This window comes from Elephantulus edwardii, unplaced genomic scaffold (genome assembly GCF_000299155.1).
Source record: "Elephantulus edwardii isolate Elephantulus edwardi_28Jun2011 unplaced genomic scaffold, EleEdw1.0 scaffold00086, whole genome shotgun sequence".
In the NCBI taxonomy this organism is placed as follows: Eukaryota; Metazoa; Chordata; class Mammalia; order Macroscelidea; family Macroscelididae; genus Elephantulus; species Elephantulus edwardii.
The window spans coordinates 99697-116864 of NW_006399836.1; the positions used below are offsets into that span (position 1 = coordinate 99697).

Genomic DNA, 17168 nt, shown 5'->3' on the forward strand with positions numbered 1-17168 from the left:
CTGGGCTCTGGACCCAGAAGGTGATTTTCAGTCTGGAGTTAACTCCATGTTCCGCCACATTCCCAGTCCTGTGTCAGGGGGTCATTGTTGTTATGTGCCGTCAAGTTGCTTGTGACTCATAGTGACTCTATGTACAACAGCCCTAAACCCTGCTCTGTCCTGTGCCAGTCGCACTGTCTCCGATATACCCATCCCAATTGCCCCAGTCACTGAATCAGTCCACCTCATAGAGGGTCTTCCCCTCCTGTGACGTCCGTCCACTCTTCCAAGCATGATGTCCCTCTCCAAGGACCGGTCCCTCCTTGAAACATGTCCAAAGCATGTCAGACGAAGCCCCAGAATCCTTGCCTCCAAGGAGCAGCCTGGTTTAACCCTCTCTAGGATGAATCTGTTTGTTTTCCTAACAGTCCATGGTACATTCAATACACTTCTCCAGCACCACAGCTCAAAGGCATCAACTCTCCTTCTGTCCTCCTTGGTCATTGTCCAACTCTCTGATGCATAACAAGTGATTGCAAAGACCATGGCCTGTATCAGACGCACCTTAGTCTCCAGAATGACACCATTGCTCTTCAGTACCCTAGAGAAGTCAGTCTCTTAACAGCAGACTTTCCCATCGCAACAGGAAAATATATGAAAACATTATGCTCTCCTTCTCTGGCCAGTCCCTGAGTTTGCAGGTTTTTCTGAGATTTCCAGTGAACAGCAACAGAAGAGTGATGTGCTTCCTGCTGCCAGAGGCAGCACCTCATGAGGGGGGTGAAGCAGGGTGGTCCTGTTGGGACTTGTTGGGCCTCTGCTATGCATCATGGACTCTGCTGCATTTTTAACGTATTGAGGCTCCGTGGCAGCCCTGCCCAGCGAGCCCATCGGCGACAGTTTTCCAGCCCCGAGCGCTCACCTCCCGTCTCTCTATCCGTTCTCCACTTCTCACCATGTCAGGCTCCTTTCCTGTGCTCCTGCGGATAGCTGTGGTGGCCTAGTGGAAAGGAGTCGCTGTGTGTCCGGAGACACCTGGTTCAAGTCCACCAGCTGCCCTGCAAGAGAAAAAGGCACAGTTCCCTCCTGTACAGTTTGCAGCCCTGAAAACCCGCGGGAAGATGAGCTCTGTGCCCGTCCTGATTTGAAGGCACGTAGCAACAATGCGTTGTAGATTTAGGGAGCACGGGTAGCATAGTTGGTGGAGGGTTGTGCTGTCACCCCAAAGGCAGTGTTTCTGGCAGCTTGCCTCTGCGAGCTGCTCGTGGGGAGAAAGCCGGGCCTTTTCCTCCTGTGCGGTTCACAGACGTGGAGACCCGCGGAGGGCCAGCTGGGAGTCGGCTCTGACTCCACACCAATGAAATGAGATGCAGATTGAATAGACACCCCCGCCAGAAACCCTGATTTAAATCACTCAGTCACTCACTACGAGGTTAGTGGTTCAAATCCACCAGTCCCTGCGTGGGAAGAAGATGTGATGTCTCATGAAGGTTCACAGCCTGAGGAGCCCCAGGGGGCAGGTCTGCTCTGGTCCCAGGGTGACTTCTGGGGAAACCACACCGTCTCTGACTGGCTTTACTCAGCGATCACTCTGGAGCAGAGGCCCAGAGCCGGCCCTGTGGTCACCCTGAGTCTCCCTGTACTTGGGTTTCCTTCCCAGACAGCTTCCGTCTCCCATATGCAGTCCTGGCTTTCACAAGTTCACTGTACAAGGTGTCCAGTGTTTGTCCCCGCCACGCCTGCCCAGAAAAGATCACGAAGAGCATGGAAGAAGCCATCACGGAGGAGACACAGGACACAGGGTGTCCACCCAGGGGGAGGCTGAGGGATGTCTAGCAGGACAGTGCATGGGTGCATGTGGGGGTGTTTCCTAGATGGGTGTGAGGGAGCTGAGGACCCAAAGGATGTGCTTCAGGACTGAGGGGCACCCCAGATGTAAGAAGGAAAAGGTGACCCCTAGTGTGGGGACAGGGGTGTGCTCCAGGACTGAGGGGTGACCCCAAGTGTGGGAACGGGTTGTGCTCCAGGTTGAGGGGTGACCGCAGGTGTGGGGACAGGGGTTGTGCTCCAGGACTTCGGAGGTGGCCCTGAGTGTGTTCCAGGCCTGGGGGTGATTCTGAACGTGTGCTCAGAGAGGCTGCTCCAGAACTGGGGACGTCAGCCAAGTGTGGGGAGGCTGTGTGTCATCAGAGCAGGAGCCGGCAGCCCTGGGGGGGGAAGATGGCTCAGCACCAATAGGTTGGCGATTTGAACCCACCCACAGGGGCCTTGTTAGACAGGCCTGGTGGTCTCCCCCCGAGAGGTCACTGTTCTGCCCCCAGCAGCAGCAGCAGGGGAGGATGGACGGACAGTTACTCACTCCAGAGCTGCGACGAGGAGGGAAGTGTGGTCACTCATGCACGTTCCACGGGACGTGGAGTTACGTCCTGGCTGACCCACGGCGTCCGGGGCTGACCCACGGCGTCCGGGGCTGTGTGGGACACTGGCCTGAACCCTCTTTGTCCCCGGTGGAGGATCATCAGGCCGCCTCAGACACTCATATCACAAACAAATGATCCACTTTAACAGAAGATGGACATCGGAGTGGCAGCACTAGGAATGGCCGGGTCTTTGTCTCTTGGGTGGCCGTGAGGCAGCCACTCTCAGGATTTCATGGCCGATTCTTCAAGCCGGAGACCAGGTGACTTGGTGAACCATGGCCACCCTCCAGTGAGTGCACTGACATCAGGTCTGTTCTAGCTGACAGCATTCCTGAGGGACAGAGGAGACCTGCACGGGTTCCTCAGGCCGGAGCTCGTTAATGGGGGCCGTCTGCTGCGTGTCCTCTGATGAGCAGCTGGTGGTTTTGAACCCCTGACCAGTACGTGTGGAACCCACGGCAACTCTGGGTTCCTGTGAACTGTGGCGGGGTCCTGCAGGTGTGGTGTGGGGCAGCTTGGCCTGCACCCTGGCTCTGGCCCCGGTGCCTGGCAGGGGCTCTTGCTTGGCTCCACCCAGTGTCAGCGGGTGAGACTTGGCACAGTGGGGCCGTGGCACCTGAACCCAAGAGCCATGATAGCGGATGGGGGTACAGGGACACTGAGGACAGGGAATGGCGTAGAAGGGGTGCAGAGCATGAGAGTGCAGTGGACAGGGTGCCTAGGAAAAAGGGGTACAGAGGAAAGTGACATGGGCAGTGAGGGGCACAGATGGAGGGGCTTATGGAGCCTCATGTTGGCTCCCGGGCCTTCTGGGTGGAAGGGGCGCTGACAGCCCAGGACTGGATGAGGCAGTGGGGGTACAGTAACCCAGTCTGCCTTTACTCTTTGTACCATGTGCTCTGAGGTGCCCCCCAGGAGGCCAGCCACCAGGGTGAGTACTCACCCCTCAATTTTTCCCCCATGGTGTCTGCCAGCTGGTTTTGAGCCCTCGGGTGTGGCCTGTTCGTGTATCCATCCCTTGCTTCCCTCCCCCGGGGCTGATCGCCCAAGTGGGTGTAACATGAAAGCCAGGAAGCATCTACCGGGAAAGGGGTACATGGTGTAGAGGTCAGGGAGCCCTGGCAGGTGAGCACTCCTCAGGCCAGGCTGGTCTCTGCAGGCAGGGCTTGTGAGGGGCTGCTGGGCTTGGGGGCCTGGGAGCAGTGCAGAGGTCTTGAGGGGACAGGGGACACTTCATGAGCTGGGCAGAGGATTCAGGTGGTGGGTTCTGATCTCAGAGTTTCAGGTGGAGCTTGTGACCTGAATCAAGGAGGACACTCTATACCTGGGAGGATGGCCTCACAGGGAGCTTGTCCAGGTGTGTGCTGGGACGGAGCAGGGTGCTTGGTGAGGGGCCCTGCTCAGGCCTGCAGCCCCACAGAGTGGACACAGTGAGGGCTAACACCACGTGCTCAAATCACCGGCGTGCCTCGCTGGCCCGGGGATGCTGACAGCACCAGCTGTCCTATCACCCCGGCTCGAGTTCTTGTCATTTTTCTTAAGTGGAGGGGACGTTGTTGATTTTAATTGTGGACGGTGTCAGGTATATATGTGAAGGAAGTGGGTTGGGGTGCTTTCTTGAGGCCAGGATGGTGAGTGGTGTGGATGCTGTGCCCGGTCTGTCCAGCAGCCCTGGTTCCCCTCCTGCTGCCCCAGGCTGCCCCGTGGGGTGCCCAGCTGCAGGTTCTCCTGGCTCCCCGCCTCCTCCCCAGGAGCTCTTGTATGCAAGCCCTTGACGTGGCCCTGCTTGTTGAATCATCGCATTGGAACCGGCCCATAGCCCAACCTCCTGTGGGTTTTCAGCACACGGGAAGAGACTGCCCGTCTTTCTCCCGTGCAGCAGCTGGTGGACTCGAACCACATGCCTTCAGGACTGCAGCGCAGTTTCTGGGCTCCCGGAGCGCCCTTGCAGGTGGAGGTGGTTTTTACTAATTGGAGCTGTGGCAGCCCTGCGCCAAGTCGGCCTCTGGGCCTGTTTTCCCAACCACACGTGCTCACGTCCTGTCTGCAGGTCACATTTTGGTGGTTCTCACTCTGGTTCACGCCTTTTCACCAGGCTGTTGCCCACTTGGTAAAACACGCTTGAGTGTCAATGTAATGCTTCATCGCACTGGAATCCAGAAGACGCAGGCGATGTGCTTTATTGAGATTTTTCTCTCTGTGGCTGTGGGCTGGGGTGAAGCCCGCGGTCTCCCCAAAGTCTCAACTGACAGGGCCTGGCTGATCCTGGGTCAGCTGGTGTCCAGGAGCCTGTGGGCTGCATGGCCCAGGAGGGGCTCAGGTCAGGCTCTGGGCTGTTCAGCCACAACCCCTGGGCTCCTCTGCTCCCAGGACCCCTCCTGGTCCTCCCTGTCCTCGGGAGACCAGCCTCCTCACTGGACATCTATCTCCTCCAGGGACAAGCCTGCTTCAGGAGGTGGTCTACCTGGTGAGCCAGGGTGCTGACCCTGACGAGATCGGCCTGATGAACATTGACGAGCAGCTCCCCGTCCTGGAGTACCCCCAGCCTGGCCTGGACATCATCAAGGTACCCGGGGGCGGGGGGGGTGCGCAGGGACTCGGAGCTCCCATCCACCCAGGGTCAAGAAGCCTCTGGGCCACTGGGGGGTGATGCTGGGAGGAGGCCATCTGCTGGGCAGGACAAGAGATGCCTGAGGTTGAGGGGTCATTAGGGAGTCTTTGGCCTCTGTGCCCACCTCCCTTCCCTGTCCCTCACGCACAGGTCCATGATTGTATTGGGCGTTTCGTGACCAAGCCCTGTCACGTCTCTGCTGAGTCAAGGCCACTTCCCTGCCTCTCCACCCCCACTGCGGTCCTTCCCTCCGTGGCCACTAGAGCGCGCCCGGAGGCGCCGCAGGAGCAGAGACTGAGCAAAGCCCAGGCCCCTGAGCTGACCCTGTCCCCACCCCAGCATCTCTTCTGCTCAGCAACCCTTCATGTCATCACGACATTCAGACACTGTCAGGGTCCCCCCGAGCTGTCCCTGCCTCCCACCCCCAGCCTCTGTTCCTTTGCCCAGTGTCTCCCTACATGTCACTAAATCGGTCACTGTTGGGGGTCCCCCCTGAGCTGTTCCCACCCTAGCCCCTGCTGTTCTGCTCAGCACCCTGTCATGTCACTGAATCATTCAGTCAGACTCTCTGGGGCCCCAGCCAGCCAGGTCCTCTCCTGGCCTTGTGACCCAGCTCTGGGTACAGCTGACAGACTTGGTCCCTGTGGCAGTTAGAGGACATTCAGAGTAGACAGTGTTCTGGGTGGGGTACCCAGCCCCGAGGGCTCTGGGGGTCTTGAGTGGGGCACACACACCAGGCCTTTCGTGGGAACCCAGGTTGAAGGTCAACATGGAGGAGCTGGGCCTCGTGGCACCAAGGTGGCCCTGCTGGCCCTTCCCTGCATCTCCTGCTGCCTCTGTGCTCACACCCACCCACCTTAGCCCCTTCTCACTCCTGAGGCCTCTGGGCATACACCGGGGCTGACCCCGGGACCTCACCTCCTGCCCCCTCCCTGCCAGCAGGCCCTGAGGCTGGGACACTTGTGTAAAGTGTCCTCTCTGGTAACTATGCCGAGACCTCACTGCCCATCAACCTTCCTGCCGTGGTCCAGCAGGCCCTGAGGCTGGGACACTAGTACAGAGTGTCCTCTATGGAGACCCTGTCCCTGTGCTGAGACTTCACTGTCCACCCCACTTCCTGCCACGGTCCAGCAGGCCCTGAAAGGAGGCTCTGGCTAGATTGAGGACCTTTGAGGAGCCTCTGTCTTCCTGAGTCCTGGGACCTGAGAGGCTCTGATACAACCCCCTAACTAGACTAGAGTCCTCTCTGAGGCCCTCTCCTTCCTGCCCGTGGGTGTGAGAAGACCTGAGATGTCTCCACTCTGGGCCTCCCCCTCTGTCCTTGCAGGAGCTGACATCACCCCGTCTCATTAAGAGCCACCTCCCCTACCGCTTCTTGCCCTCCGACCTCCACAACGGCGACTCCAAGGTGAGCCTCCCGTCCACTGTGAGTGTCCGAGCAGGGGGACCCCATAACTGCCCGGTCCAGGCAGCCAGCCTTCACTCAGTCCGCATTGTCTGAGAACCCGGGTGCTGGGAGAGCCATCTGGGCACAGCATCGCACACGAGTGTTAGCTTGCGCTTGGGCTCACGCGGCCTAAGCCCTGTGTGTGCTGAGTCGCCCGGGCCTCCTGCCACTGCCCCCGTCTCATGGTCTCTCCCCCTTGTCGCCTTTATGAGGCCTGGGCACTCACTAGGAGTTCGGCAGATTAAGTCCCCGCTGCCAGCCTAGAGGTTGGTAGTTCCAGTCCTCAGCTTCTCCACGGAGCTGGATGGACATTCTTCTCCTGCAAAGACTTCCAGCCCCAGAACCCCCTGGAGTGGGCGTCGGCTTGAGGTAGTGGGTGGCTCTTTTGGCTTATGCTCTCATCCGGGGCCCTGGGTGCAGTGGATTAGCTGTTGGGCTGCTAACCAAAAGGTTGGCAGTTTGAATCTCCCAGCTGCTGTGCGGCGGGGAAGCTGAGGCAGTGTGCAGTGCGGTTCCGTAAAGATTACAGGCTCGGCAGCGCTTTGGGGGTGTTCTTGTCTCTGCCTTCCTGTGACCCTGCAGCCACCCCAAAGACAGTGGGTTTTCTGCCCTCAGCACCTGTATCTGTCATAATTTTTCTGCCTCCCACTGATTTTAAGGTAGTAATAAACCACACCATATCACTGTCACTGAGTTAATTCCAACTACCTGCTGGGTTTCTGAGCCTGTAAATCATGATGGGAACAGACTGAGTCATCTTCCTGCAGGAGCTGCTGCTGGATTTGAACCACCAACCTTCTGGTTGCCCTAGTCGGCCCAAGGCCTCCTGCTTCCTTCAGGTTGACAGTCAGGTCCTTAACCCAGCGTGCCACCAGGACTCCTTAAAGTAGTCCTAGCAAAGTCAGTCAGTGGAGCTGACCCAGCAAAGCCCCGTGTGAGGAGGGGACCAGCACTCCCTGCTGGGCGCGCTGAGGGCTGGGGAGCCGGGAGGGGCGCGGACTGACCGTCCCTCGCACACAGGTCATCTACATGGCCCGCAACCCCAAGGACCTGGTGGTGTCCTACTACCAGTTCCACCGCTCCCTGCGCACCATGAGCTACCGCGGCACTTTCCAGGAGTTCTGCCGGAGGTTCATGAACGACAAGCGTGAGTGTGGGGCCAGAGAAGGAGGGGTGGTCTGCGGGTCTGCTCCCCGAAGAGAGCCCTGGAAATGCTGGGCTCTGCTCTGCCCCCGGCCGTGGTGAGGTGGGGTCCTCCGGGCTGTGGCCGGTTTTGGTTTGGGTCAGCGCTGGTGCCTTCTGTCCACGTCAGCGACCTCTGAGCCTTCCAGTCACATAGGCTAGGCTTCCCGGGACGGCTGAGGAGGCCATGACTCCGGAAGGTTCCAGAAACTTAGTAGTATCGCTCAGGGTAGGCAAGCTCGCCTGATCTTGCTGCTTTCCAGGGACTCCCCTGTGAGTCGTCAGGGGCGGGGGGTGGCACATGGAAGCAGTGAGCATGGGGCCCCCTTGTCACCACTGCTAGTGGCAGAGACACTAGTGCAGGTGGGGGCTGGGTGTGGAGCAAAGGTGGTCTGGACCCCACCCCGGTGCCCGTTGGTGGAGGGGATCCCACCAGGTTCTCACCTCTGCCCAGCCTGCTGGTCCCCAGTCATGGGTGGGCGCGGTCTCAAGAGCCCTAGGCTTCCCCTGTGACCACTCAGGGTGGACAGAGGCTGTTCACCTTCCCCTTGCCCCTCGTTGGAGCAGGACATGCTGCTTTTCACCTGGTCCTGCTGGCCTTCCCCGTGGGCGTGGTGCTGGCTGCCTGTCAATGGCTTTGGCCCCACCTTCCTGGGGACACTTCCCATTGGAAACTGGCCTTTTTAGGCAACTTTGAGATTCCCAGAGTGTGGTTTAGAGGTCGTACCCAGAGCAATTTGGAAGTGGGAGGAACGCAGCCCTGCTATAAACCTGCTTTTAGCAGCAGACTCCAGTTCATTCGTCATTAAGCCATGCCTACAAGTCCAGTTCAGTGCCCTGGTGGTCTAATGGGAGTGTTGTGCTGCCAACCCAGAGGCACACGGTTCAACTCCATCCGCTGCTCCATGCAAGAAAGATGGGCAGTGTCCTGTCATGTGACTCACAGCCTCTGAAGACGTGCGGGAGGTCAGCTGTGATGCCCTAATAGCACATGCCACCACAAGTCCAGTTCAGTGAGTCGGTTACACCCTGCCGTTTTCTGCCAGTTCCCTCTGTTAGTCCTATTCACCACCCCCGAGAACCACCTTTAATCTTGGGGAGCTGCTACCAGCTTGGCCTGTTCAGACAGAGCTTACTTAGATGAGCCCGGGGTCCAAGCAGCCCCTCGTCTCTAGAGCAGCTGAGCCCACCCTCTTTGGAGAGACTCCAGGATTGCTTTGGGGTTAAGGTGGAAGATGATCTTGGGGCACTGGTTTCCGGGGTGTGTCCAGCCTCCATGGCCACTGGTATCTCTTCTAGTTGACAGTACTCAGCTGCGTCCAAGGTGCCACGTTCAGCTCTTCAGACAGAACGTGAGGCAGGTTAATGAGGACAAATGCAGAAGGCCGACCAGGAGGAGGGTGCCCACAGACCTTGAATTTAGAATGGCCCCACCAGAGCTGCCTGCCTGGGCCAGGTGGGGTCAAGACCATCCTCCTGCGCTGGTCCATGTCCACAGGGGCCAAGCCAGGAGAGACAGAGGGCCTGAAGGTCTCTTCCTGCTCTGAGCCTGGGTCTGCTGGGCCCGTTGAGGATGGCCCCCCACAGCCTTGGTCCACTAGAGCGTGTCCACAGGGGCCAAGCCAGGAGAGACAGAGGGCCTGAAGGTCTCTTCCTGCTCTGAGTCTGGGTCTGCTGGGCCCATTGAGGATGGCCCCCCACAGCCTCTGTCCGGTCCCTACCCATGCAGCAGACCCTCCATGCGCTGCCTGAGACTGAGAGCAGCCCTCCCGCAATCACGTTTCCACAGGGCTGGTTCAGGACGGTTCTGCCCCTTCCGATACACGTGAGGCACGTGCTTGCATGTGCGTTGCCTAGCAGCCGAGCCTGCTGCCCTTGGTGTTTTGGTCCTCACAGCTGCCAGCATCAGAGTTGGTCGTCCTACCCACCAGCCGCTAGTGATGGAGCTGTTTTGACTCTGTCTGATTCCAGGGTTTTCAAAACCACTTTCTGAAGTGCAGGCTGCCCTCCTGGCCCTGTAAAGGCAGCTTCTACCTGAAAACAGTGCCATCAGGTTCCTGGGGCACCAGGACTGTCCAGGTCATCCATCTCACAGTCCCTGGCCGCGTCCCACACATAGCCAGGTCCCACTCTTATCATTTCCTCAGCACAGCCTGAGTCTGTGCCTCTTAGGACCCATGAGGGTTGCATTGTGAGACTCGACGTGACCTGTCCACTAAGGCAGGGCGTCAGACGGGGTCAGAGGCTCCTTACCCAGCACATCCTGGCTGAATTCTCCGAGCGTGTTTCCTCTTCTCTCATCTCGCCCCCGTGTAGTCACCCTCCGTCCAGGGTGGTAGTGAAATGCAGGGGTCCTGGGTGGCCTGGGAGGGCAGTGAAGTGCTGGATGGCAAACCAAAGGTCAGTTGTTAGAAGCTACCAGTTTCCCCTCAGAGGACGAAAAGGCGTTCAGCTTCCTGAATATTCACACCGTGGAAAGCGTGGGGCCTTCTCTGTCCTGTGGGGTTGCGAGTCTGAATCGGTTTCTCAGCAGTGACCCTGGTTTTGTCAGTCTTTATGGTCGAGGAGCCGCTGTGCATGGTGGCACCAGGCTGGGACCAGGTCTCCTGGGAGGGTGAGGGCCCCACTTCTCCCTGTCCCAGCAGCAGGACCAAGACTCATTCTCTGTGCCCGGTGGGACTTCTGTGGTAGAATCTGCTGTCCTGTTCCTGCTCTAACCCTCCCACAGTACCCCAGGGATGCCATGTGCATGGGCAGATGTTCCTTCTCTGACCAGTCCATGCAGACTCGGGGCCTGCCCAAGTCCTGCTCTCCCGTTCACCTGTAACCACCGCACCTTGGGAGGGTTGTGACCAGGTCTCCTCTGTGGGAGGTGGGAGCACAGGGAAGCTGGCAGCAGGACACCCCTGGATCCGCCTTGTTGAAGTCACCATTGTCCTGAGTCCTCCCCCCAGCAGCATGCTCACAGGCCAGCGTGCACTGCTATGATGGAGGTCAAGGAGTTCTGGAAAAAGGGCCCCGCGGTGTTGACGTGGACGGAGCACCACTCACCTCCTTGGAGTTCACACACCCCACATGTTCTGGTGTGACCTTCCGTGTGACCCATCACTCTTACATTGACCTAGAGCCCTGCCTGTGTGTGTGACCTCACGATGACCTGGGACCCTGCCCGTGTGACCTCATGATGACCTGGACCTCGACTGTGTGACCTCACGATGACCTGGGACCTCGACTGTGTGACCTCACAATGACCTGGGACCTTGACTGTGTGACCTCACATTGACCTGGGGTCCTGCCTGTGTGTGACCTCATGTTGACCTGGGATCCTGCCTGGGTGACCTCACATTGACCTGGGGTCCTGCCTGTGTGTGTGACCTCACGATGACCTGGGACCTCGACTGTGTGACCTCACGATGACCTGGGACCTTGACTGTGTGACCTTACATTGACCTGGGGTCCTGCCTGTGTGTGTGACCTCACGATGACCTGGGACCCTGCCTGGGTGACCTCAGTGTTGACCTGGGACCTCGACTGTGTGACCTCACAATGACCTGGGACCTTGACTGTGTGACCTCACATTGACCTGGGGTCCTGCCTGTGTGTGTGACCTCATGTTGACCTGGGACCCTGCCTCTCTCTGTGACCTCACGTTGACCTGGGACCCTGCCTCTGTGACCTCACGTTGACCTGGGATCCTGCCTGGGAGACCTCAGCATTGACTTGGAGCCCTACCTGTGTGTGTGACATTGACCTGTGACCCTGCCTGGGTGACCTCAACATTGACCTGGGACCCTGCCTGTGTGACCTCATGTTGACCTGATGCCCTGCCTATGTGACCTCACATTGACCTGGACCCTGCCTCTGTGTATGACCTCACGATGACCTGGGACCCTGCCTGGGTGACCTCCCATTGACCTGGGACCCTGGCTGTGTGTGACCTCATGTTGACCTGGGACCCTGCCTGTGTGACCTCACGTTGACCTGGGGCCCTGCCTGTGTGTATGACCTCATGATGACCTGGGACCCTGGCTGTGTGTGACCTCATGTTGACCTGGGACCCTGCCTGTGTGACCTCACATTGACCTGGGACCCTGCCTGTGTGACCTCATGTTGACCTGGGGCCCTGCCTGTGTGTATGACCTCACGTTGACCTGGGGCCCAGCCTGTGTGTATGACCTCACGTTGACCTGGGGCCCTGCCTGTGTGTATGACCTCATGTTGACCTGGGACCCTGCCTGGGTGACTCTCAGCTGACCCATGTCTCTCAGGTTGGTCTGTGACTCTCACATTGACCTTTCTCATTCAACCTCATGTTGACCTGTGACCCTAACTGTGTGGCTCTTGCTGACCTGTGGCCCCCGTTGATCTTGCCCATGGGACCTCGTGTTGACCTGGAATCCCGCTTGTATGACTCTTAACCTGTGACTCTCACATTCACCTTGCCCACGTGACTGTCCATTGGCCTGTAACTTTTGGGTTGACCTGGGGCCCTGCCTGTGTCCTGTTGTCTGTGGACTCCCATGCTGTGGACCTCCCTGAACCTCTCACCCCAAGCCTGCCCACCAGGCTTGCTGGTCACCATCTCTGGGCATTTGCTCTTCAGATAACCACTTGTTAAGCAGCTAATCCCATGGACACGATTGAGACCCCATCCAGGTGCCAGCCTGACCCACAGGGTAATAGGCTTTTGGGCGCCACGGTCAGGTCTTCACGGGGTCCAGAGAGGACCGGGTGGGGAGTCTGTAGGTACAAGGTTCCTCAGAACACAGTGGGGTCAGATGGCAACCTCCTGGTCATCTGGGAGACTGAGCCCGGCCCAGCACTTCTCCTTCCCCTCGTTGACTCATGGCTGTCCTTCTGAAGGCCGCCAGGCAGCGGGATGAAGCTGGGCCCGCCCTGTGCCACCCTCACCTCCACCGTGTGACACACCTGTCCCCTTGCCTCCACAGTTGGTTACGGCTCCTGGTTTGAGCACGTGCAGGAGTTCTGGGAACACCGCATGGACTCCAATGTGCTTTTCCTCAAGTACGAAGACATGCATCGGGTGAGTGGGGTGATGCTGCATCTGCGGGGACTCAGCTGTCCCCCTGCTGCTGGGCTGCACCTCCCCCCCCCCCGCCAGGCTGCTTCTGGGGGTCCTGGCGTTCCTCTGACTCAGAACACCACTGCTGCCCTGAGGTCCCAGCTGGACACGTGCCTGTTGTAGACAGGTCCACCTCCTGCACTGGGCATTGACTGGGTACCGTAGACCATCATTGTGTCCAGACAGGCTGGAGCTCCTCCCTCTTATGCCCGGTGTCTGTTTCCCAGACCCTGTTAGCTTGTCTGATCCTTTCTCTCTCCCTGGACCTTGTTCTCACAGGCCAGGCCAGTGGGCAGTGTCCAGGACCTCCCCTCACCCAGGCCAGGCCAATGACATCAGCTCCCTCTTTTAATATTGTAATACAGTCAGGCAACTTCCAGCCTGTAGGGTAAGGGTTCTCTTTAGAAGAAAGCTGCACACGAACATGGAAGCAGAGTCAGGAGAGGGTCCCGCACAGCTCCATGTCCCCGGGGAGATGTGTCCCCTCCCGTGTCCCCAGGACACTTGGCCGTTCCGAGAGTGGAGCCTTTACTCTCCAGCCCAGAAGCTCTGGGAGACTCCCCTTCCGTGGCCTCCTGCTCTGTCAGCACTGAGCCCAGTGACCCCTCCTGGTCAGTAACCCCTCCCTGGCCAGCACCCCTCCTTGACTGATCAGCCTCCCCTTTGACCTCATGGGTGGACCTTCTCAAGAACCAGGACAGAGGCCTGGTTGCTGACTGCAGAGGGTCCCCGCCTCACAGCACTTTCCTGTTTCTACCTGTGTGTTCCTTTCTGGAACGTTCTTCCAGCACGCACATGAGTCACTCCTCCTGCACCTTGCCTGACCCCAGGGACAGCAGCTCCCTTCTCACCCCATGCCTGTTGCCCATCTGGCCAGAGCTGGCATTCACGAGGCTCAGAAGCTGTGGCTAGTGTGTGCTGCCCAATCTTCAGAACACTCAGCCAGGGTATGGGCTTTAAGCCGTTCAGTCAAGTGCGTGTGACTTTTAGATCACCTGCTACATCTCTTCATGCAGCCCAGCCCTGAGAGACTGGCCAAGGACTGGCCAGGCCTGCCCACGGCTGAGGCCTCCCTCACATCACCCCACGGGGCTTTGGTTTCCAAGCAGGCTCAGGCCGGCCTGCTCTCGGGTTCCTGTTGGGGTGCCCAGGAGAGCCTGTCTCCCCTCCTGTCACATACCTGCTCTCACCCTGTCTTCCAGGACCTGGCTACGATGGTGGAGCAGTTGTCACGCTTCCTGGGGGTGTCCTGTGACAAGGCCCAGCTGGAGTGCGTGACCGAGCACTGCCACCAGCTGGTGGACCAGTGCTGCAACGCCGAGGCCCTGCCTGTGGGCCGGGGTATGCCTGCCCACCTGTGCTCCTGGTCCCTGTCCCTCAGCACTCAGCTGTCCCCGGCCCATTCCTCAGGTCCCCATGTTCACTGTGTCAGGACTGGGGCCCCGTGTTCACGGTATCAGGACCGGGTGCTGGTAGCACCACGGAGCACGGGCAGTGCAGCTGGTGGGCTGTGGATGGTGGCTACACGCTGTGAGGCCGCCTGAAAGCCTGAGCCTGCAGACACCCAGGACTCTTGTCAGGCCCAAGGACTAGGCAGGCCTTCCCTGCTGGCCCACAAAAACCACAACTAGGGCATTTTCAGAAGCGTGTCCCTGCAGAATGTGGAACCATGACATTTCAGAGTGGAGAGCAGGCCCAGAGCCTGGGGCTGGCTTTGAGGGTGGGGAGCATCTCCACATGGGGAAGCTCTGTCTTCGCACCTTCACCCACAGATCAAGAGTGCCCAGCCCAGGGGGGTGAGGGTGTGCAGAGGGCTAGGGGAGACCGTGGTACAGAGTCCTGCACAGAGTTGCATAGATAAAGGGGGAAACAGAGAACTGATGAAGACCAGGTGCGCAGAGGGCTGGGGGAGACTGGGGTGCAGTGTACAGAGAGGGACCAGAGTGCATAGAATGCCCGTGGCTCACGGGGGTCAGGCAAGCACTAAGGGTGTGGCCTTATGGGGTGACTGTGTGGGCATGAAGTATTTCCAGTGGTGGTGACATTGTCCAGGTCAGAATTGGGTCCACACCCGTCCAGGGCTTGCTCTCTGCCCCTAGGGCTCACGGTGTTTGAAGCCGCTCCGTGGAAGGCTCAGACCCTGTGTGCCAAGGTGGCTTCTGGCCACCCAGCCACCCTCTCAGGAAGCAGAGGTGCACCCCTGAGCGGTCCTCAGGTGGTGAGCGTGTGAGGAGGACGGTGTAAGATGGGGGCACCTTGCCCACGATGGAGAGCTGCGATTGCCCCAGACCTGACAGCTGAACTATGACTCAGGGCGTCCTGGGAGGGGGGCACTGAGTCCTTCAGCTCTTTCCTGCCTGTGAGGATGGAGCCTCCCTCCTCCCCAGGACGGAAGGGTGCTCTGTGGGCCCCCGGGGAGGTGCCAGCCACAGCCAGCGGGGCAGTTCTTTGAGGGAGAAGTGAGCGAAACCAACATGCTTGGTGGTCTAGTCCCTGACTGCATCTTCACAAGTATTTATTATTTGGCATTTGTTTGCTCTTTTTTGAGTTTTGCTTTCTCTGTTTTGTTGACCCTGCCTGTGACACCCCTCCCTCCCTGGAGCACCCCGCCGTTCATGCGTGGCACGGAAGCGTCGAGGACATCCCGTGGGCCCATCTGTTCCTCCAGTGTTGCTTTATCCCCGTGTCCTTCGGTTTTGCTTTATTTCCGTTCTTGGTTTTGTTTCTTTTAGCACATTGCCTCTGTGCTCGGAAGACCTCCTGCGTTGCGGGGAATGCAGGGGCCTGAGCAGCAAGCCACATTGCTTAAGTTTCGTTCATGTCACCTCATACATTGCACTGTCTTGAGTCCAAACCCTAAACCAGGTAGGTGACTCCTCGGACGAACGCCTCAGCTGAGGAAAAGGACCAGGGAAAACCTGATGGCCTCAGAGCCTGCTTGCTCCACAGGCGCCCGGCTTTGTCCCTTGGGCCTCGCCAGGGGCCAGTACGAGGCTGACCCCTCTCTGGTTACCCTCCCCAGCCCTGGCAGATGGCTTTTCATCACCAGTGTCCTGTCAGTATCCCCTGGCTGGTCAGTGCACACGGGCTGTGCTCTTCTCCCGAGGTCCTGCCTCCGGGGAACTGGGTGGCAGCCAGAAGGGCAATCGGCAGACAGTCCTGAGGATGCTGACGGGGAGGCCAGGCAAGCGGTCATTTAGGAGCTGGGGACGGAGCTCAGGGCACATGCTCCCGGCACGGGGGCTCCCACCAGCAGCAGCGAGGCAGCTCTGGCCCTCGCTCTGTGGCAGTTGTTGAGTGCACCTAACTCCTGGCCCGGAGCTTGCCTGGACAGGCATTCTGGACATGTCCACCCCTGACCTGGTCGTGTGAGCTTCCCAGTCGCCGCAGAATCCTCTGCCTTTTGGGTATTTTTGGTTTGGTTTGATTTTTCCTTTGCTTCTTTGTTTTGTTTTTTTTTTTCATTCTCCATAGCAGATGCAGTTTGGGGGAGCTGTTGGGCGGGGTCTGAGTAAGCAGAGGTGTCCCAGGGATAGTAATCACCGGGCAGGTGGCGTCCAGCCCTGAGGCACTAGCCTTGCAGTGCATTCCCTCCTTCCCTGGCCTCTGGCCACTGAATACATGACCAGTACTAGGAAGGGGCTGCCACTCCCAGACCTTCAGCCTCTGCCCACCACACCCTGCTTCTTCACCAACTCTGGGGGCTGGTGGAGCTGTGGTTCATGGCCTGTGGTCGTGTCTGGGGGCTCAGGAGTCCATCTGCAGGCGCCTGGGCCCTGACTCTGTGCGTCTGTGTTGCAGGCCGAGTGGGGCTGTGGAAGGACATCTTCACCGTGTCCATGAGCGAGAAGTTTGATTTGGTTTACAAGCAGAAGATGGGCAAGTGTGACCTCTCCTTTGACTTCCACTTGTAGAACCGGAAGGGCCAGCTTGCATGCTCACCACACCCAGATACTCTCCTTGCTATGTCCCGTCTGCATCCACTCACTGCTGGCCACCAGACAGCCGGGGGCAGTGCGAGGAGAAGCTCCCGGAGCCCGCGCTGTCTGCCCGCGTGGTTACCACCCACGTCCAGTTACAGCCATGATGGACTGTGCCCCGAGTGTCCAGTATGTCCCCTGTGCCGCTAGATGTGCCCCTCCACGGCCCCCACGACCTCTGTATTCCATAGGGCTGTCCTCTGGAAATGAAATAAACGGCAGTAAACCACACGCAGGCTCTTTGCCGGGGCCTCGGGAACGAGCCACTTGGTGGTGGGAAGACATCGCAGGTGGCAGGTTGATTTTCCACTGTCCCCGCCTGAGGCCCAGCCGGGCTTTTGCCTGGTGGCTCTGAGATGAGGCAGCAGAGAAGTTTGGAGGGTGGTGTGGCAGGGTGGCAGGTTCTGACAGAGCCCAGTTCTTTGTAACTTCCTGGAGCGAGGCCGAAGCTGACCACCAGCACATG

General features: G+C 58.9%; 1 protein-coding gene across 1 annotated transcript in view; it reads left to right on the forward strand.

The window, feature by feature from the left end:
- Nucleotides 1–16711, forward strand: part of SULT4A1 (sulfotransferase family 4A, member 1) — a 42702-nt gene extending 25991 nt beyond the window's left edge. The window contains exons 2-7 of the mRNA XM_006890043.1: nt 4835–4965; nt 6338–6418; nt 7478–7604; nt 12589–12683; nt 13925–14063; nt 16524–16711. Coding sequence (XP_006890105.1) covers nt 4835–4965; nt 6338–6418; nt 7478–7604; nt 12589–12683; nt 13925–14063; nt 16524–16636 — 686 coding nt within the window. The 3' untranslated portion in view covers nt 16637–16711. The remainder of the gene's footprint in view (nt 1–4834; nt 4966–6337; nt 6419–7477; nt 7605–12588; nt 12684–13924; nt 14064–16523) is intronic.
- Nucleotides 16712–17168: the final 457 nt, after the last annotated feature.